Genomic DNA, 23178 nt, shown 5'->3' with positions numbered 1-23178 from the left:
GGTACAAAATGAAGCCAGATGTTCAAAAAAAAAACGTGATCCACCTTACACTTTTATGTAGGCTTTTTCCTGTTAAAATGCCTTGATCAGAAACTAGAGGTCAGTTTTTCCAGTAATCACCATCATGGGTGCTCAACGTACTGCATTCCTCTCATGTGCACCAAGTTTTGTGCTCTCTTAGGAAAGTCCACAGAAAGAAAAGCAGGCTTACTTTACACTAGATTCCACACAGTTTTGGGCTCATTAATTTATTAGGTGAGCATATGAGGGGAGGTGGTACACTGCTATAAATGTAAAAGAAACGTACAGGTCGGGTTTTTTTTTTTTTATTCTTTACACTAGCCCTCACTACTTCAGCTGTTGTTTGCTAGGAGACCTATTCAAAAGTCAGATGTATAAAACACACACGCATTTCAGATATTCTAACTTTAATTTTTGTTGAAGATTTTTTTAAATAATAGAAGCCCAAAGTCTGAACTATTACCCTCGCACAGGCCTTGATGATGGCAAGAGCCATAGAAAAAGGGTCACAGCTAGGTAAAGGACTTGCAAGCACATTTGTTTATGAGTTGAGGTTTGTAATAGGAAAAGCCCTTTGCCAATCCCAAGTTTTATTTTCACCACCTTGAATTCTCTCCCCAGGAAGGCTTGATGAAAATATATTTATGACAGAGACTTCTGTCTCTTTCAACTGGATGTGATAGAATTAAATAATCCAAACTGTGGTGACTTTAAATGATAAACTTTTATTCTGAATATACTGTTTTTGCACAAGATTTAACACAACATTTTCTGGGATTATAAATATTTTTATAACAGTATTATACAAATTTTTACAAAATGTGTCGTATCAGGCTAGTTAATTTCCACAAAAGTGTCAAGAGAACATAATAAAGGGGAGAAAAGATCTTTTGTTCACAAAGCCAGTTGGCCTTTTGCATGGAAACACACTGAGCATTTCAATAAAAGTATCCCTAAAAGCATGATCCAACAATCATACAGCACAACAGAAAGGACAGCTTTGTCAGGTCACGCTGTAAACTCAACTGGCATCTGTACGAGACAGTACCCCATTTAGTCTCAGTGGAATTTCTTTGAGTTAATTCTGTGACCTAGAAGTAAGGTAGATGAAACTATAGGTAAGGGTTGTCTGAGTCTCTGAAATTCTGGAATTTATTCAACACTCGATACTTCTGTTGTATTGATTTGCTCTTGACAGAAATGTACACGGAGTATTAGCAATATTAACATTCTGCTAATGGGAAAACAATACAAGTTCTAGATAATGATGAGATCATTTAAATTGTGGGCACGTGAAATCGTTGTATTCTACCCTTAAAAAAGTCACAATGTCAGTTTTGTTTCACAAGGTCAAACTGTCTACCTCTAGATTTCTTAGTGTCAACTAACAATTAATGGAATAGTTTAGAGTTTTAAATTAAGACATAGAATTTAAGCTTTGGTGGAGAGGAAGATTAAAATGAGATGTAAAATATAAGAGAGCATCAAATAAGCAAGTAACACTTGGGTTGCAAAGGTCACTTAAAAGGGATACTGCCTATTTGAACCCAGTAAGGCCAGTTTTAAAGTTAATAAAAGGAATATTATAGGAAAACTTACAAATGGCAGCAACACTGTTTTGTTTTGTTTTGTTTTCCAAGTTAAGCAGTAACGCCTCAAGCATTAGAAACATGAAAAAAGATCATACTAAAATCTTATAGGCCCAGGACCTAAAAATCTCTTCAATCGAACTTGCTAACTATGTCATGTTAAAAACCTGTTACAAATATGGACCACGATTGGTGTTTGGCAGTAATGCTGGTTGTTCAAATGAAGAAAATATAAAGAAACCATTAATGCAGAAATCACTTCTGTTATTCAACACCAATGTAAGACTTATTTTGATCTCGTTTTAATGACAAACTACATTAAACTGGGTGAGTAGGGCTGAAATGAAATAAACCTAAGAGTCTAAAAGCTTTTTTTTCTTGATCTCTTATATTGTTTAGTCTTTGACAGTCAATATCTCTAACGGGCTATTTGAGTTCTTGTCGACGATTAGAACTCACAGAAAATTCCTAAATTAAACAGAAGAGTTTGATGGAATGAGTGTTACTGTCTTTGAAATAATGCTAAAAGTAGGAAGACTAGTATTAAGCATGAGAACAATTTTTAGTCAGAAAGCACATTCTTAGCCAATTTATTACTACGTATCTGGTTCTCATAATATAGGTTTATTTTATAACAGAAAATAAAGGATCATAGCAAGACTCGTGCATGTAAATATATTTTGATGGCAAGTGGAATCAAGAGGACCCTGCCAAGAGATGCCAAGTTTAACTGTGATTGATGCAACAATAATGCAGTTGATGAAAACATACTATTTCAGTGACATTAGCCATGAAGATATACTTAATAGATTTTAAAGATAATTTTAAGGTAGTGTGTTGTATGCTGGAAGCAATTCATTTGTTTTAATGTGCATCGTATATACACATGGACTAACATAATTTGATATTTTGATTTTCCCGTCCCAACACTTTCATGACTTAAAATAGTCTAGCAAAAGGTAACAATAAGATTTAAATATTTAACAAACAACATGATTTCAACATAGTGTCACTGGAGTGAGAAGTTCCGTATTTTTTAAAATCACTTTGGTGTTTTCTAAAATGTCGATACCAGTTACAAATGAGACTACAAAATCACAGCAATGAGATAGAAATGGTAACTGATGTCAACTCCTAGAACAATAGCTGGCAAAGTAATTCCATCCCCCCCATTTATAAATAAAAAAGAGTTTAAATAAGGAAATATACACAAATGGTACCTAGGGTATATTGGTGGTCAGAGGGAATTACAAATGTATGCAAAGCTAAAAACAAAACAAATGTCTTTGAAGCTATGCTGCAGACTTGGTTATGTCTTTGATATGCAGAGCATATTAAAGCATGCTGGATAATGTTAATAAGATTTTGACTTAAAAATGACATATAAGAAAATTTCCAGCATAGACACACACCAGTATTTGGCATGTTCAAAATAAGAACAAATGCATTGTGCCATAAAAAATATCTGCATACTTTTAGCCTTCGGCAGAATTACTCTCTTTAACTAGAATTACACATTCATTGTTTTTACCCTTTCTTTAAACACTGTCGACTCCTGAAAATTATTTTTAAAAGCATAAATAATAATCTACCATATTACTCTATAATGAAATATCTGATTTACTACACTAATCATTTTCACCAATGAGGCTGTATAAAAACAATTTTGATTATTCACAATCAAGTATTCATGTGTATACATACAGATTCAAGGTTTCCTATTTGTTCAGATTGTTATAAAACCCTCAGCAAACTGCATGGAAATTTTGGTCGAGTGATCATACTGGTTAAAATGGAGGGACAGAAGCAGCAGCAGCAGCAGAAAAGTTTGGACTGTATGTGCTACTATTCCAACGAACAAAGAGGAAACCTAGTGAATCTTCATTGAGAACATATATGTACTCTTCAAAAAATAAATGTGTCAAATCTGATTTATGTACTTAAAATATCTGTACATAGGTTTTCAGGCAAAAGCACGAGTCTGTATAAAATCCATTAATTCCCATTTCACCATTTCCCTAACCCAATCATTCAGCATTGACATTGCACAGTATATTCAGAGTAATTGAACGACATTTGTAAGGATGACTTAAGTGCATTCCACTGCAAGGTTCAGAGTCTTACATAACAATAATGTCACTCAGTTAACTTTTCAAAGGACTATACTCTACAGTAAGAGAAAAACAAACCGAAAGTTAAAATAGCAGCAGCATCATGCAAAATACCCTTGGTAACCAAAGTTCATTTATCACGAGAAAAAACGTTTTCCCCTCCCCCCAACAAGCTTCTCTTAGAGCGTTTTGAAACATCTGGCTAGCACTACATAACTTTACTGTGAACAGAAGAAACATTACATCGAAGCATTTATTAAGGGCTTACATTTATGAGGAAATAGGTAACAAATTGCATCTTCAAGCACCTTTAGTTTAATAGTTTCTCGGTTATTATTTTCAAACACCAATTCATTCCCTCAACTAAACTTAATGGGTCATCATTTGTATTATATTTTTGGCAGAGAAGCCATTCTTCATAAGGCATTTAACTTATGGCAATTTTTTTTTGTAGAAAATTAGCCATTATTTCTATGTCAACAGATTACACCAATCTCTCTCTCTCCCTTTTTATTTTTTTTTTCAATAATCATTACTTAAAGCAGGAAATAATTTTTAACAGAAGAATTCTTGAAGGCAAAAATGACTCCCGTTTTTTCCTCTAGAGATTTGCTTGGTAAAAGAACAAAAATTGCAGCAAGTCAAAATTCATTGTCAAGGTCAAGACAATTTGTATGATTCATAAACAGCATGGGGAGCCCTTTTACACGTAATCACCAACAACGCAACAACAAACTCTCAAATTTTCCCACAGAGCATGTATAGAATTTTGCTTTGATGTTATACATAGATGATGCAGCATTCACACAAGTTCAAGGATCTGATACCCTGACATGCAGCCAGTGGGTGTCATATGAGTCTGCGCCTTAGATTTATGCCATGGTATGGGCCCAGCTAGTGTTCTGCTGATTCCACAGTTGACCCTATTTTAATGCAACTGAGGGCTCATGGTTTGGCAGGGTCTGGAGTTTAATTATGCAGATTTAGTTTTAGAAGGTCATAACTGGCAGTGTCTGCTGCCAGATAAAAGCCAAAGTAGTACAAACTGGACTCCAATGATGGACCACAGGGAGGGATTCAATCCAGAAACGCCACCGCAGTCAGTATAATCCTCCTGTTGGAAAGAAATACTCAGTAAGAATCTTTCGGAGCACCCAAGTTTAGTCCACTTCTGAACTCACCGTACAAAACTGCTTTAATGTGAATCCAAAGAAATTATAATTACCCTAGGTTTCATAGTTCAACAATTCGGAATAAAGCAATTTCTCTAGTACTGTTTCAAGAGTGCCATATATTTTTAGTTGCAGATTTTGATGATTAAGAAGGAAAATATGTTAACAAAAAATACTGTTGAGTAATATACTAGTTGCTAAATAAAAAAAGAAACTTTTATAGTTCCAAATATTCTTATATGTTCATAAACATAAGAAGTAAAAATAAAATTTACTAGTAGATTTTATAATCCCCAAGAATTATGACTTTAGCCATTAGGCTCAATAAGGCCAAGTGTGGAACTGGTAAAATCAACATGAAAAATAAACTTTTTTATTTTCCATATCCCTTATATCCAACTTCAAAGGTGAACATACCTTGCTGCACCTGTAGCACCTGGACCTTGACCAAAATTAAGAATAATGTATTTGAACCATACCTGAAAGGACACTCTAAAAACATATTCAAAATAGCTAAGCTAGCAAGAGTCGTTTGTCTAGTTTATAGAACCATGAAATAGAAGCAATTGATAACCTGTTTGCATGCCCCATTGTGTAGTGATGGCTCATGAAGTCATTAAGTACCATGCTATTGGAAAAATTATACTTTATCTTTTATTCCTAGGTTCTGTATTCTTTTTTTTTTAATTTTTTCTAATGTTTTATTTATTTCTGAGAAAGCGAGACACAGCATGAGCAGGGGAGGGTCAGAGAGAGAGAGGGAGACACAGTATCTGAAATAGGCTTCAGGCTCTGAGCTAGCTGTCAGCACAGAGCCCGATGTGGGGCCCGAACCCACAAACCGTGAGATCGTGACCTGAGCTGACGTCGGATGCTTAACCGACTGAGCCACGCAGGTGCCCCTCCTAAGTTCTGTATTCTGTAACATCCTTTAATTCCCTTTAATTACTGAATTTCCTAAAAGATGTTTAGAGAAGAGGTGCCCGGGTGGCTCATTCTGTTAAGCATCTGACTCTTGGTTTCGACTCAGGCCATGATCTAACAGCTGGTGGGATAGAGACCCACGTCCACAGCATAGAGCCGACTTGGGATTCTCTCTCTCCCATTCTCTCTGCCCCTCCCATGAATGCCTACATTCTCAATCCTCTCAAAATAAATTGAAAAAAAAAAAAAAAGATGTTTAGGAAAACAATTAGATATGAAGGTTTTTTCCTTAAAGCCTTCACTATGCCAAGGCTCATCTTCCAATAATCAAAAGAATAGGCGATATAAGTAAAGAAATGAGTAAAATGTTCAGAATAATTTTACAAAGACTCAGCTTGTTTGGCTTGTTTTCCTCAGTAGGGTTTAATACAGTTCTTGCCACCCAGTAAGTAAAATTTCTTTGGGTTGCGTTTTGAGGCAGAATGCTTTCTCTGTTTGTTAAAGAGATGTCTGAAAGAAACAAAAGAATCTATTATGAAAAAGTTTATTTCTCATAATCAACTAAATTCAAGGAGAAGCATAAAATAATGATCAATTCTTGGTCCTCATTGTATTTGACTTGTCAGGAGTATTTGGCAATGTAGAATATTCTCCCCTTGAAATATGTTCTTATGTATATTTGCCTAATACTTCTGGTTTCCTCCAACATTGTTTTGGGTTCATCTTGCTTTCTTTGCCTCCGCATGCTTCTCTTCATACTCCCTACATGATGGACTTTTCCAAGGGTTACTTCTTTTAATTTATACTTTATTCCTAGATAATCTAGTCCTATAGCTTTAAATTCCATACATTTGTTAATAACCGCTTTTATCTTTTTTAATAGGAAAATGATTTTTGCTTTTTTCATGTTTTTTTTTAATTCAAAGTATGAGTTTTAGTTTTAATGGACAAATAAAATTGTAAGATACTTGAAGTGTACACTTAGGTGATCTGATATACTTAGATATTGTGAAAGGATAACCCCTTCCCCCATCAAATAAGTAACATGTTCATTACTCACATATTTATCATTTTCCCCCTTTGGTGAGCATATTTAATTTTACAGGGTTATCAACTGTAAGCCTGCAAACAATTAGAATGGTAATATCAAAGATCACTGATCATAGATCACCTTAACAAACATAATAATGGTGAAAACGTTTGAAATAGTGTGAAAACGGTAAGTGACACAAAGATACAAAGTAAGCATTTGCTGTTGGAAAAATGGCAAAAATACATATGCCTGAGGCAGGGTTCCCGCAAACCTTCAATTTGTGAAAAAAAAATTTGCAGTATCTGTAAAGTGCAATAAAGCCAAGTGCAGTAAAACAAGGTATGCTCAGATCTGTTGACCATTTGTAGGTCTTTGGGAAACTTCTATTCAGATTCTCTGCCCACTCTTGAATCAGATTTCTTTTGATATTAACTGACTTGTATGATTTCTTTATATATTTGGGATATTGGTCCTTATCAGATAAATAATTTGCAAATAATTCCTCCCATTTTGTGGATTGCCTTTCAATTTTGTTGGTTTTCCTTGCTGTGCAGAAGCTTCTAGTTTTGGTGTAGTCCCACGCTTATTTTTGCCTTTGTCGTTGGGATCAAATTTTTAAAAAATCATTGCCAAAACTAATGTCAACAAGGTAACATTGGTTTTCTTCTGGGAATTTTATGGTTTCAGGTCTTATATTCAAGTAGTTAATCCATTTTCAGTTGATTTTTGTGTACAGTGTAAGATAGTGGTCCAATTTTATTTGTGTGTGGTCTTTCCATTTTCTCAGTGCTATGTTGTTGTTTTAAGTTTTTAAAAAGTGTTTTAAAGAGGGAGTGCAAGCAGGGGAGAACTGGAGAGGGGGAAAGAGAGAATCTAAAGCAGGCTTCATACTAAGCATGAAGTGCAGGACTAGATCCCATGACCTTGGAATCATGACCTGAGTTGAAATCAAGAGTCGGGCACTCAACTGACTGAGCTACCCTGGTGCCCCACCAGTGCTGTGTATTTAGGAGACTGTTCTTTCCCATTATATATTCTTGGCTCCTTTGTCATAAATTAATAGAATATACATGGGTTTACTTCTGGGTTGTTTTGTTACATTGATCTGTGTGTCTGTGTGTGCGTGTGTGCCAGTACCACACTGTTTTGATTAATGTATAAAATAGTTTGAAATCAAGAAGTGTGATGGCTCCAGCTTTGTCCTTCTTTGTCAAGATGGCTTTGCCTTTTAGGGTTTTGTGGTTTCATACATATGTTAGAATCATTTGTTCTATTTCAGTAAAAAATGTCACTGAAATTTTGATAGGAATTGCAGTGAGTCTGTAAATTGCTTTGAATAGTATGCACATTTTAACAATATAAATTCTAATTAATGGGAACTAGTATCTTTCCATTTGTATATTTTTCAGTTTTGTTACAATTTTTAGTGTTTTCACTAGTGTTTTCAATTTCATGTTACACTTTTTAGTGTTTCCTCCTTTGTTAAATTTACTATTTGACTTTTTGATAGAAATATAAATGAAATTATTTTCACAACTTGTTATTTTATGAGGGAATAAAATTCAACCTATTTTACATTATTTTTTTTTAGTGTTTCTTGCAATTTTACTAAATTTGTTTATTCTAAGGTGGAGTCCTTAGGGTTTTCTATATATAGTACCATATCATCTGCAAATATAGTTTTAATTCTTCTTGTGCAATTTGGATGTCTAATACTTCTTTTTCTTGCCTAATTGCTCTGCCTAGAACTTTAAGTACTATGTTAAAGTAAAGTGGCAATAATGGACATCCTTTTCTTATTCATGGCATTAGAGGAAAAGCTTTTAGCATTTGACAATTGAGTATGTTAGCTGTGGGCCTTTATTATGCTGAAGTACAAATCTTATATACTAACTTTGTTAAAAGCCTTTAATCACAGTGGATGTTAAATTTTGCAAGCGCTTTCTCTGCATTTATTGAGATCAGATGATTTTTTCCCCCTTCACTTTGTTAATATGGTATATCATCCTGGTTCATGTGTGAATGTTAAACTTGATCCACTTGATCGTGGTATATGGTTTTGTGGTGTTGGAGTCAGCTGGCTAACATTTTGTTGAGGATTTTTGCATCTAGGTTCTTCAAAGATACTGGTGTGTAACTTTCTATTTTTGCAGTGTCCTTGTCTGGTTTTGGTATTATGGTGAGACTGGCATTGTGAAATGAATTTGAAAGTGTTCCCACTTGCTATTTTTTGGAACTGTTTGAGAGGGATTGGTATTAATTCTTCTTGGAATGTTTGGTTTAATTTACCAGTGAAGTCATCTGGTCCTGGGCTTTGATTGTTGGGAGAGAGCTGATTCAATCTGCTTACTAGTAACTGATATATTCAGATTTTCTATTTCTTCATGAATCATTCTTGATAGGCTACATATTTTTTAGGAATTTATCAATTTTCTCTAGATTTTCCATTTTTTTGCCATGTAATTATTTACATAGTAATTTCTGATGATCTATAATTTGTGATAACAATTTTAATGTCTCATTTTTCATTCCTAGTTTTATTTACTTTAATCATCTTTTCCTTGGGAAGTCTAGCTGAAGTTTTGTTTATCTACTCAAAAAAACAACTTAGTTGCAATGATCATTTGTATTGTCTTTTTAGTTTCTATTTCACTTATTTCCTGCCATGATCTTTGTTTTTTCCTACCCCCCAGAATTAGACTTCGTTTGCTATTAATCTTTGAGGTGTAAATTAAATTAAAAGGTCTATTCTTAATATAGGTGTTTATCACTATAAACTTTCCTCTTGGAACTGCTTTGCTGCTTGCCAATAGTTTTGGTTCAGTACATTCCCATCTTCATTTGTCTCATTTGTGTGTGTGTGTGTGTGTGTGTGTGTGTGTGTGTTTATAATTTCTCTTATGATTTCTTCTTTGACCCACGGTTGTTTAGTGGCATATTGTTTAATCTCCATATATTTGCGAATTCACAATTTTTCTTCATATATTTGATTTCTAGTTTGATACAACTGTGGTCAGAGAAGATGTTTGATAGGATTTCAATCTTCTCATTTATTAAGGCTTTTTTGGTGACTTAACATATGTTCTATCCTGGAAGATGTTCCAAGTTCATTTCAGAAGAAAGTGTAGTATGCTGCTTTAGGATAGAATGTTCTGTAAGTGTCACTTAAATCCATCTGGTCTAATGGGTAATTTAACTCCAGTGTTTGCTTATTCATTTTTTTGTCTGATTGATCTATGCATGATGAAAGTGGGGAGCTGAAATCTCCTACTAAAGCATTATTACTATTACCGTATTCCTGCCTACTTCTCCTTTAGGTCTGTTAATATTTGCCATACATCTTTCAGTGCCTATATGTAAGGTGCATAAATATTTATAAATGTTCTATCCACTTTTGACTGAACCCTTTATCAATATATAATGATTGTATCTCTTAGTACAGTTTTTGTGTTGGAGTCTATTGTGTCTAATTATAGCTACCCCAGCTTTCTTTTGATTTACATTTGCATGGAATATATTTTTCTATCCATTTAATTTCACATACTTTAAGGTATGTGTCCTTAAAGCTAAAGAGTGCAGTTTTGTTTTTCCTGATGACTAGTGATGTTGAATATCTTTTCATGTAGCTGTTGGCCACTTTGATGTCATCTTTGAAAATGTCTATTTAGTTTTACTGCCCATTTTTAAATGGTTGTTTTAATTAAACACTTTAATGAGTTCTTCATATATTCTGATTTCTATACATGGCTTGCAATTTTTCCCTCATTCTGTAGGTTGTCTTTTCATTTGGTTATTTCTTTTGCAGTGCAGAAGCACTCAAAGTTGCTGTAGTCCCATTTGATGATTTCTATTTTTGATTTTTGTGCTTTTGGTATTGTATCCAAAAATCATTCACAGCAGCAATGTCGAGGAACTTCTTCACTACTTTGTCTTCTAGGATGTTTTTTAGTATCAGGTCTTAAAGTCTTTGATCCATTCTGAGTTAATTTCTGTGTATAAGATAAGCATCCAGTTTCACTGCCCTGCATGTGTTTAATTTTATAGCACCATTTGTTGGTGACTATCCTTTGCCCATGGGGTGTTCTTGGCTATTATGCTATTAGTTGACCATATATACACAAGGATTTTCCTTCTGGGCTGTCTTCTATTCCGCTAGTTTATGTGTCTTTTTTTTTGCGCCAGTACCATACTGTTTTGATTACTGTAGGTTTATAGTACAGTCTAAAATCAAGAAATCTGATACCTGCACCTTTGTTCTTTTTCCTCAGGACTGCTATGATATTTGGGTCTTGGGTGAGTCCATATGAATTTTAGAATTCTTTTTTTCCTACTTCTGTGGAAAATACTGTTGGCATTTTGATGGGGACTATATTAAATCCACAGATGGCTTTGGGTGGTATGGACATTTTACAATGTTAATTCTTCAAACCCATAAATACACAATGTCTATTTATGTTTCTCTTCTTTCTCTCAGCAAAGTCTTGTAGTTTTCATTGAGCAGCTCTTTCACTTCCTGGAAGTTACTCCTAAATACTTTGTTTTGGATGCTGTTGTGAATGGGATAGTTTCTTTTTCGGACGTTTTATTATTAGTGTATAGGAATGCAACTGTTATCTGTATCCTACAACTTTACTGAAATTATGGATTGGTGCCAACAGTCTTTTTGATGGGGTCTTTGGGTTTTCCTTTATACAGAACCATATCATCTGTCAATACTGACAGTTTTACTGCTTCCTTCCCTATTTGGTTCACTGTTATTTCTTTGTCTCACCTAAAATTCTAGCTAGGACTTCTAGCACTATATTGAATGAGAGAAGTGAAAATGGGCATTCTGTCTCACCTCTGATCTTAGAGTTAAAGCTCTGCATTTTCCTCCACTGAGTGTAATGTTAGCTGTGTGTCATATATATGGCTGTTATTAGGTTGAAGGATGTTCCTCTATACCCCGTCTGACCAAGATTTTTATCATGAAATGATGTTTTATTTGTCCAAGGGTCTTTTTTCAAATCTATTCATGCCATTTTTTATGTTATTACTGTGATACATTACATTCACTTGACTTTTTGTACTTTTTAATGTATTTTCTTTATTGAAGTTCTCATTTAGCTCATGGATTTTTTTCCCCCTGACTTTTGGTGAACTGTGTATTTGCCAGTGTTCCGCGGTAGCCTAGAAGATCAGCTCTACTGGCCACCATTGCCAAGTGATAAAGTGAGGTTTTCTTTGGGCAGCAGTCTTAAAAGCCAAATGCCAGATGGGTCCACAAGTTCCTTTTGGAGACACATCAGTGACCTGGATTATGTCACAGGGTCAAAGTGGAGGCATTTCTCTCTACCTTCCTCTGTGTCTAAGGAGGCCTGCTGTCATCCTCTAATTATGTGCTAAATCAGAAGCCATATTCTCAGGCTTTAGCCATTAAAGTAAAGTATGCAAATACCGCTATCAGAGAATGACTGGGTGTAGGGCATTGATGTTTGGTCCATCTTCACTGAGCCTTGGAAGGAAAGCACAGTGAGTACTTGGGAGCCTGTTGACAATTGTTTCTTTGTTGGTTAGGGTCTTGTCCCCATATTAGACTTTCAGAGGTGGTTGTTGGGGACACTGTACTTTGGATAAAAGTCTTATAAGTTTGAGTACTTGGTATTCAGACCAAACTCTTCTTCATTCCTCAGGGAAGAGCTAGGAGTTTAAATTACGCTCCTGATTACATGCTGCTATGCCAGAGCTAGGGATTATGGGGATAGTGTGTCTCAGCCTTTCCTGTTTCGCAGTGGCTGTTTTCCCATTCACCCAATATGTATGAGTCATTCACCTAGTTTCTCCATTCTTTTCAGAGGAAAGTGCTTTGTTTATAGTTATAGGTTTAGCATGTCTGCGGGATAAAGTGAGTGTGGCACTTCCTATGTCACTATCTTGGACCAGAGCTGCAAAAACTCAGTTTTGAATCTTCAGATCTGAATTCTCCTTTGACCTCTGCAGGGACTGATTTCTGCCATCTCTCTTCTTTGATGCCCCAGAAAGGTCTCAAACTTGCCAAAAAAAGATACTATTTTTCAAATGTAATCCACCAGCATATCCTCTTAACTTTAGCTTCAAAATATATCCCCAGACTTACCACTTCTCACCATCTTGTGCCTTAGTCTCCATCATTTCTTGTCTAGACTCCTTCAAAAGCTGCCTCCCTTGTCTCATGGCTTCTATGCTTGCTTTTTTACAATAATCTCCTTAAAAGCATAGATCAAAATTTTTATCACTCTCAGAACAAAATCCAAATTTCTTAGCAAGGCCTGAAAAGCCTCATGTGTCCAGAGCTTGGCTGCTGCTCTCCCTGTATCCTCTCCCCAGCCCTCAGCTCACTCTGCTCCAGTAACACATCTGTCTGCAACAGGCCAAGGTGGGTACTGTCTCTCAGGGACTTGGCACTTGCTCTTCTCTTTGTTCAAATACTTTTCCTGCTAGGTTGGGTGACCATATAAAGAAACAGGATGCTCACTTACATTTGAGCTCCAGATGAAAATAATATTTTTTCATGTAAATAGATCTTAAATCTCTCACACCCATATGAGTGGTCAGTACTTGATAAATGAATAGGGGGTAGTCAATAAAACAGCACAGGTACAGCCTAGTTAGAAACACTGCCAACATAAAATCGTAATGTAAAGGCTTGGCTCTTGACCAGTTTCTAATTTCGTGTTAATTTGATGGAATGAAAAATCAGCATACAAACAAGACCCATTAATGTAGTACGGGTAGGTTTTGTCAAGAAATTCTTGTTAATATAAAACAAATGTGTTATGAAAAGAAAAAAATATCTCTAACTCTGGTCCACTGTTTTTATTTGTTCAGTTGAATTTCCTATGTGTCATGATGCCTGTTTCAGTCTGGGAGGGGGTAGGTTAGATAAGTTATTTGAAGTCCATCAAGACTGCAAGTTGATTTCACACTAAAAATCTGCCTCTTCAGTTTCCTTCATATTTTCTCATGTGTTTCCCATGGGCAACTACATACACCAAGACTTGAAATTATTCTATGAAATAAAAGATACATTCTAAATCACAAATGCACAGATTTAGGAGAAACCTTAGCATTTGCTCTCTCTCAAAGAGAGACCCAAATCCCACTAACACTATAAGCAGGTAAATCAGTCTGATTTTTAAAGATGGGTACCTTGTTTCAGTTTAACACGCTCAGGTAGAAAAATGATGAGGTGCTAATGCTATATCTATTTTTTAAGTTTGGTAATGTTTTTCAATTTTCTTCCAGAGACTTTTTTCAAAACACTCTTGATAAGCATATCAACAGAGAAGTCCTTTTCCATTACTCATTAAAAGAAACAACACCTAAACTGTATTTACATTCATATGATTTTGCCCCCAAGGCTCTCTTTTTAAGACAACGCCCACTAATGGCGTTTTAATTCTCTCTTGTTAAACATGTATCGCTCAACTCTTAACTTGGCCTTTCTCTCCCAAACCAGAATAACCTGGGTGACTAATTGCGCATAATAAGAGCTCAATATTTTCTGAATTATATTCATTATATCCAAAAGGCACATCACTGGTGAAGACACTCACCAAAAAATGGCTGACTTTTGAATTTAAACAGGTCTGTAGTTAAATCACCTACAGCAGCTTCAAAGAAAATGTATTTTTAAAATTATTGAGGTAGATAGAACTATACAGTGTAGATTTTTTAATGGGAATGAGTTCTCTGACAGATAATTTGTTCTACACAGCACTGTAAACCATTAACCACATTAACTCATGAAGTTGGTAGTAATGTGTTCAACTACACAAATGCATGTGTGTATGTTTCTATACACATAGCTGCACATTCATTCTTCATGTACCCAATAATCTGCTTTCATAAATTAGGTTTGCAGTTTACAGAAAATAAGTAACTTCATCGAGGACACAGATTATTGGCTGGCTTGCTTTGATAAACTTTAGTTTTATTTTTCTTTTGTTCCTTACCACTTAACTTGTCCAAAAGCTGCTGTCAGAAGGTCTCATTTGGATACTTGGTGCAGGGTAAGGGGCTTCATACCTAGATATCTGTAGACATTCATTCTATAAACGCTTACATACCATCCTTTAGAAAATGTGAGAGGTGACGCCAGCATCCCAGCTGCCCTGTGAGCGGAATCTAGCACACCACACATTCCTAGTTACGGCTAGACTAGCAGGGAGCTTAGACTTGACCTTTATTGGTCTTCACTGTAACAACAGCCAATTAACCTCAGTATTTTTTGATAATATTTATTTTTTTCAACTTTGTATTGTTTCAGAGGAAAGCATATTTCTTTGGATATTATTATAACAACACTCACATTGCATAGACGAGATTCACTGTTCGTTACTGATAACTGTGGTTGCAAACACTCAAGTCTTATTAACGTAAAGTGTATGCCCTCTACATCATCTTCTCAAGACTATTCATTATAAATTCCTCAAGGACACAATAATATTAGGGAATCCCAGATGGGTTCTTTTGATCTTTTAAATATTATTTCATTAAGATATACTGACCCCATCCAGCTGAATCCACAGTGATATTTACTTTCTTGGTAAATTTATAGTTTTGGTGAAAAAGAAAAATATCAAAGAAAATTTAATCATATTTTTGAGGGGAGAGTCTTGGAAAAAAATAAATTCATTCTTACCTATAGATTTTTAAGGTAAAGGTAAAAAGGGAGCTGATCTATGGTTTTGAAGCCTGTCAAGCTTAGCTAAAAATTCTATAATAGAGTGAATATTTACACTATTCTTCACCTTTAGAATATGGTGTGATAATTTTCACTCTTATGTTTTAGCTTTGCTCATTTCTATCATCACAAATAGGGATAGGCATAAAAAAGACAACATGAAAAATATGATTTTACTATACTTTTCATATGCAAATGGTATAGTCACCCGGCACCTTACTTCAGAGAGCTACCTATCAATTTAAAACATAGGTTCACAGAGAGGGATCATTTCATTTTGGTCTTTTAATTATCCAGGTTAGCTAGGTTTCTTTCACTTGGACTCCTTTGCCACAAAGACTATTATTTTATTATCCCGGGAAAAAAAAAACAAAACCTAGTTTTCTGAGACTCCCTCTGTTCCACTTTGCTCCCCCTCTGATGAGCACACTCCACTCACAGTAATGGCCATATCTCCATCTAGTGGTTTCCTAATCAATGAATACCTGGAGAGCAGTGAAGGAAGATCACGATAAAAGTTGTTCTAGTAACACTAACCATGAGGATTCCAGAGCATCAGGAATCCAACTGCAAAGCTGAAATAAAACCCTGAACACAAGTTCGGGGCCTACAACAATGATGTAGTCATATTAATAATATATTTCAGAAATTGGTCAAAGGTTCATAATAGATGATCATTTTAGCCTAGACACTGTTAAGTCATTCTAAGTAAAACAAACTTAGAAATTGGAAGCACTTGTACCAAAATATTGCAACAGCATTAATATTATGGCAGTAAAAAATATAAAAAGTTAATTCAGTCATATTTGCTTTCAAAAGAAAAGGAAGCATGGCATTATTGACTTAGAAAATAATGTTTGATAAAAGTGAAATGGCTCATTAGTTTTATGTCAGCATCTTTTGAAACTTGATATGACCAGCTCTTATCATTATTCTCAGGGTATTTTTCTTTAGTAAAAGCTAGACATCATGAAACATATACTATCTCCCATACGGATTTAATCTTCATACAAAACCTTATAAGAAAACACTGAGTTTTAAATAAACATGGGAAAGGATATGCTGGGTTTGGGATGCGAAACTTAAGCAATATTTGAATTTAGCCATTTACAAAACAATATTATTACTGGAATTTTCATAACCTGGTTTCAGGACATTGATTATAGTGAATTTAGGGACATGGATTATTGATTAAAATTTTAAGCCAAACACACACAAAAAGAAAAATGAGAGAAAGTGACTGACCATCCACACCACATGAAAACTTGCAGTAAAATGAAGATAGGAGCTGACATCATGGTACAGGCACGACTCGCTGTGCACATAAGTTGATCCTATTAATAACGGGCAAAGTAGCAAGTACAGGGAAAGGAAAGAAAACACAGAGAAGAAGACATACAAGATGAGATTTCATGCAATTTGCTGGCAGTTAGCAGTTTATGAGAGCCTCCATCCAGAGCAGAGTCACAGTGACCATTGCAAGTAAGCATTACCAAAATATTTCACTGCTAAAGAAACACAAGACATTATTAGCACGTTAAGCTACTGAGCGAGAGCTGTACTTTCACACACAATCTGATGTATAATTCACAAGAAGTTGAATTACTGCAAAGTTTTGCCTTGGTCCATTCTTTCCAGTGTCTTGATGAAAACAGAGTCTCCTAGGTTGAAAATATTTTGGGCAATAGGGTTTTTACATGATCTTTGAAGTTGATCTGAGTGAATTTAATCTCAGTCTTTGGTGACCAGGGGCTGATGAGTGAAGTTTCCCTAATGAGCAGCACTACCCTTGGGCCCACATTCTTAGGGGAGCGATTTGACAGGGTCAAAGCTCCTGAAAATATAGTAGATAGAAAAACAGAAATCATCGTATCTGGATTTTTAGTTAAGCCTGACCAGATAGAACGGGAAAAAACAGCTAGCTGCCACTCTGGATCAGTTTCTCCATCAAAGAGGAATGATCCATAGTCCTTGCAGAGGTAACAGGGGTTTACTGGCTAACACCGCTTGCTTTTTAAGTCTTATTCCTCCTCTTCGAATCATTCTAACTGGATATGTATCTATTAAAATGCCTTTTTTTTTCTAGGACAAATGTGGCTATGTGTATATTTGAGTAAATAAGTAAGTACATAGTAGATAAGCCTATTTTAAATTACAACCTCTATAAAGGTACATTAATAGGCAATCAGATGGTAATACTCTCTGTTGGCATGCTCAGTGGAGTGTGCAAGCCAAAGGCCCATACTGAAGAGTCCGAATTGAGGCATATTACATTTAAAGTTAGTTTTTCTAAATAGGAAGGAATTGTGGTATGGCCTTTACCTTTGAGGAAAAGGATTTTAAAAGCGTAAAGCTGATTATATGCACAGTATGTCAAAGAATTATTTCTTGGAGGGAGACAGCTGACCTCTAGAAAAGGCAGCAATCATCTTTACATGACCGACGGTAAAGAGGATTTGTAAAATTTTAGGAACTTAACCCTCTGTAACTGACCTGGTCTAATACATGTAAGGTAAAAATAGAATGAAGAGAAAGAATACAAATTTGTGACAGAGTCAGAAGCCGTATTTAAGAAAAAAAAAGGAGAATTATAAAATATCAGGAAACTAGACAGTTCACACGTTTTTAAATATACCGCATAAAGACTAAAGAAATAAAAATGAATGTTGTATCTTCAAGATTGGGCTATAAATGGGGGCAAATCACACACCATCAATAACATTTACTGTAATTATTTAAAAAATTTTTTTAAAATTTATTTCTAGGAGAGAGAGAGAGAGACAGTGTGAGCAGGGGAGGGTCAGAGAGAGAGGGAGACACAGACTCTGAAACAGGCTCCAGGTTCTGAGCTGGCAGTCAGCACAGAGCCCGATGTGGGGCTTGAACCCACGAACCGTGAGATCACGACCTAATCAAAAGTCAGACGCTTAACCGACTAAGCCACCCAGGCGCCCCTACTGTAATTATTATTGACGAGAAAGTGTTTCAAATGGTCAGATTTGTGACCTAGGCTTGTTAGTAAACTGATGGGAACTGTGTTTGAAAGTACAGTGTCTGTTGGAAGGACAGATAGAAGAAGCAACTATTGAGCTTACGCTAACCGTGAAAAATACTGAAATGAAAAATCTGTCTACCAGCAAGAATTTCATGTTAATGAGAAACACTGTGATTAAGACATCATGTTTAAAATGGTAACTTGTCTCCTTAAGTTCCTGAAGATGACAACTACTGAGTTAGAGCATTTTAATACAATCACCCTGTGGTCTTACCAAGACATTGTTATCAAAGCAGACGTCAGGCCCTTTTCGGTATCTGGGCTGCTTCACCATATCACAGGGATCTGGACCATCAGCTAAAGAGACTTGTTAAGGAATGGGACGTTATTTGTTCTTTCCACACAAATAAAATAATATATTTCGGCAAAGCAAGGACTAGACACCTCTGCCATTAGTCTAGTCCCACACGACTAGGTCAAGTACTTGAGGGTTTAAGGAAGCAAGCTGCCACGCATTTTCTTTTGTCCCACTAGTGGCTCTAGGAAGAGGTCACTGAGGTTTTTATTTTTACTCCAAGTGGTGTGGCCCTGGGCAGGTGGTCAGTACTCAGTAGATATCTGTAAAAATGTAAATGGCTGAAATGAGCCAATTACAGGGTATAAGACAGAGCCATACATGTGAAACAGCATAAGGGAGCACCTGGGTGCCTCCTATTTACCAAGACAGAAATATACACTCATTGCTAAGAATAGACCCCAATTTCAATCATAGCTGGGACTATTTTATTTCCCCAGAAGCAAAATGAGTAAATGCAAACATGAGGCGCTCTGCGGGATGTCTGCTGTCTACAAAGACAGTCATCACACTGTCATTTAGCATATTTACAAGCATTAAGTAGTTTTGGTGTCATGGCCACTGCAAGTGTAGCAAGCAACAGGACCTTTTTTTTTTTTTTTTCTAAGGCTGAATAATATTCTGCCATAGATGTACACCACGTTCAACTCCATTTTCTGACCATGGAGTGTTGACAGCTCTCCAGCCGAACAAGCCCTAGCGGGCAAAAGCAAAAACCCAGCAGTACTTCCTAACCGCCCGAAAACTCGAAGCCAGCTGCCCCTCCTTGCTTGCAAGCCATTTCCAGATCTGCCTGCAAACCTGCACGGCTTTCTCCAGAGAGCCGCAGTATAGGAGCAAGAAACTTGTCACAGTCTCTTGGTGCCTGGGTGGCATCGTTAGCACACATTCAAACCAAATTTTGCGTGAGAGGTCCATTCTGCCTGTGTGAGGTGATCACGGCCGCTGTATGACGTCTTTCTCTTTATGAGCATTATCAGTGTGATGAGGCTAAAAATGCATTACTTTAAGATGGCATTTGATTCCAAGCATCTCTGATGTCAAAGGATACAAGTCTGCTCTGCTTGTATGAGCAGTCGTGTGTCACACGGACAAGTGCCTTTGCTTTCAACCATAATGAATATTAAGTTGGTGTTCATAAGTTTTTCTACATGAAAGATTCTGCAAAAGAAAGAGTTATAAGAATCACAGAAAATGAATTTTTTTCTTTTGGGCAACAATTAAAGTCTTTCAGAGGTTCTTCCATATAATATGACATCTTGAAACATAAAGCATCACCAACATAAACAGTAAAACAAAATAAGAATATTTTAGAAGGGAAGCATCACCAAGTTTTCTTTATTGGCATGCACAGTGTATTACCTCTCTCAACTGGATACTAGAAAATTGCAACAGATGTTTTAGGTGAGACCTTTGTTTTTTTAAGTGTTAGTCCTCAAGGCAAAATAAGCATTACTGAGTGGTTGAAACCCTTAGAATCAATGTTTTATTTGACATGCTTAAGGAACTGTGGTATTTATTATTGACAATAAACAAAACCATATTTTATACATTAAAAACTTCAGAGCCCAAACTAAGCATTTTGCCCAAGCCAATGGCAGAGTAAATCTAGACTAGTGCTGTTCAACACACTTTCTGTGAAGACGGGAATATTTTCTGCTTTCTCCAGGAGGGTAGACAATAGCCACACGAGGCTATCGACTACTTGAAACGTGACCAGTGTGGCTGAGGCACTAATGTGTAATATAGGTTATAACTGAAATAGCCACCAGTGACTGGTAAGTACTGAACAGGATGACACAGACATAGAAAGGGATTTAAATTCCATGCAGTGTTTTTTGCATGTCTTAAACTGGCTCTGCCTTTAGCAACCAAGATAAAAATGTTAATCTGTCATTAAAGAGTTATTTCTTTATGTTTACACATTTAAAAAAAATTGGAGTTTTTTCCCTCCATTGAACGTGGGGCACAAGGATAAAGTGAATCAAGAGAAACCATGATACAAGTTAATATCCTGATTATAAATCTTTACATTACAACTTAGCAATCTGTGCCTTAAAAATTGACTATCACCAACATCTACTCACCCAAGGCCAAAGGCTTCCGAAACCGTTTCCTAAAGTGGATATGCTAAGTTCTGCACAATGATGTCGGACTCTTCTCTTCCTAGCCTTTACCTCTTGCTAGGACACAGAGCCTTGCTAAAGTCAATCATAAAGTCCTACTGACCTTGTCTGTTAAAAATTCACACTAGTTTCAGTAATCCCCTCCAGAAAACATGTCTCTGTTTGAATCCTCTGGATCCCCTAGCAAGCCCTCTAGCCCTTTCACATGCTCGGATGACCTCACCTCCTCGTATTTCCACCTCCCTAGATTAACATTTCTGCTAGAATAACCTGCCCTCATTCGCTAAAAACGAAGTGTCCTAAATCTGTTCCTCTCTGCTCCATTCTCAGGCACCCTATGACATGCACTATCACTCTCTCCCACGACTTTGAAAGGGCCCACCTTGCCTTTTCCTTCTAACCCTTACAGTCAAATTAAATTCTCAGTCTCATCCAAAAATGGCTGATGATGTTTTAAGTCTGCTAGTGAGTAACATTAAACTTTGACTTTGATTTTAGAAAGGTATTCTATTCCTAGAATAGCTTTCTATGAACCTGTTTAGTTAGCAATTATAAAATGAAATCCTGTATTTGGCTTAGAATTACTCACAATGACTATTCAATCTAATCTTATTATATAGTTCATATAGTTCTACAACTTTAGAAAAAAAATTTGAAGGTGTTCTTTTAGACAAAAAGTCATTAAAATATAATCAAATTTCTCTTTGTTCTGCCTCAAAGTAGGTAGCATTTCCTTCATCCTATTATTGTAGTTGGAAGGATTACAACTTCTCCAGTTAGGATCAATTCTAAAGAATGTAAATTTTTAACAAACATTCAGCAAAACTAAAGATCTGTTTTCAACTGCAAATAGTTACTCTAATAGTAATCTCCATTATTTTCTGTAATGAAAAAGTGAATACAATTTCTTAGTGAAACCAGACTATTCCTAAAAGGAAACAAATTACCTGGAACAGTTTCCACAGTCTAACACGCCACTGAATGATTTACTGTCATTATCGAAGAAATACTGGGTTTGTTCAGTGATGCAGCTCTGCTTTGACAGAGAGGCTGTAAAGTCATCGTCTTCCATTTCAACTGTGGAAAAAACAAAGGTCACCAAAAAGCGACACTATAGTCAGTGCCCAGAGCCTTCATTTCCCACAGAGCAAAGAGAGTGTATAAGGGCAGGACCCTGCTTGACTTATTTACTGCTGTGTAATGTAGTGATAGCCCCTAAGAGGTGCCCATTAAATATCAAGAGAATAAGTGAATCCAATATATGAGTTACTAAATAGAGGCCAATATGACATAAAAAAGTTTCCAAAGCATTAGGAAAGTACTGACAAACATATTCCACTCCACTAGCTATCAAATGAACGTTCACACACACTCTCTCTAATATACAAATACACGTACTTCCTTGAGTCAGGTGAACTCAGCACATCTCAAAACAAAATTTCATTATGATAGTAGCTTAGTATTTACATACCTGCCTCAAGAAGTCGTGGAAAGGTCAAACTCAGGAGAAACTGCTGTAGAATAGACCTAAGTTGTAAATACAAATAATTGATTAAAAACCTATATATTTCCTTTACAAATGATACAGTAAAAACCTGAATAATCTTACAGGTACACATACACACTTTTCATCTGCTTGGAAAAAAAATTGAGACTTTGCTAATAGAAAGTTGAGGAGCATTTTTATATAATTTAGTCTTAAAATTTCCAAAACACTGCAAATTTGTTTCTGTAAAAGGGGTCACAAAGTCAAACATATTCAGGACCAAGTGAGGGACACTTAGGTGTGAACAGGACTAACAAGAAATGAGATCTGGAGACGTGGGAACTAAGAGCGTGTCAATATTTCAGAGGCTAGGTTTCTCATTCAGGCTTGCTTATTGTACTTTTAGAACTCTATGGTGGAAGAAAATAAAAATGATTTTGTACCATGGGTTTGTGAACTATACTTTACAATATAGACTATACCATATCTGTAAATAAATAATGTGACATTCACGAACTAAAATATACCTGTTATATATAGAGCACTTGGTACATTTCAGTTTTCTAATAAATGACAATTGAGCCAAATTTTAGTACACAATCATCTGGAATTGAATTCAGAAAATAAAAGGCAGGTGGGGGGGCGCGGGAGAGAAGGGGGAA

The 23178-nt window shown here is 35.9% G+C and overlaps 1 protein-coding gene and 1 non-coding gene across 8 annotated transcripts in view; both read right to left on the bottom strand.

Annotated features, from left to right (window-relative positions):
- Positions 1–754: 754 nt before the first annotated feature.
- Positions 755–23178, bottom strand: part of CACNA2D1 (calcium voltage-gated channel auxiliary subunit alpha2delta 1) — a 478329-nt gene continuing 455905 nt past the window's right edge. For all 7 annotated transcript variants that reach the window (XM_077748517.1, XM_077748519.1, XM_077748520.1 and 4 more), the window contains 5 exons: positions 22502–22557; positions 21978–22107; positions 19956–20065; positions 18824–18906; positions 755–4835 (listed from right to left, as the gene is read on the bottom strand). In XM_077748517.1, the coding sequence (XP_077604643.1) occupies positions 4719–4835; positions 18824–18906; positions 19956–20065; positions 21978–22107; positions 22502–22557 (496 nt within the window). In that variant the 3' untranslated portion in view covers positions 755–4718. The remainder of the gene's footprint in view (positions 4836–18823; positions 18907–19955; positions 20066–21977; positions 22108–22501; positions 22558–23178) is intronic.
- On the bottom strand, positions 18420–18504 carry TRNAK-UUU (transfer RNA lysine (anticodon UUU)). The gene has a single exon. It is a non-coding gene; the product is annotated as a tRNA-Lys (tRNA).

Source organism: Crocuta crocuta, unplaced genomic scaffold (genome assembly GCF_008692635.1).
Source record: "Crocuta crocuta isolate KB4526 unplaced genomic scaffold, BGI_CrCroc_1.0 scaffold417, whole genome shotgun sequence".
In the NCBI taxonomy this organism is placed as follows: Eukaryota; Metazoa; Chordata; class Mammalia; order Carnivora; family Hyaenidae; genus Crocuta; species Crocuta crocuta.
Note: the sequence above shows the minus strand (reverse complement) of the source record. Positions and strands in the feature narration are given on the sequence as shown.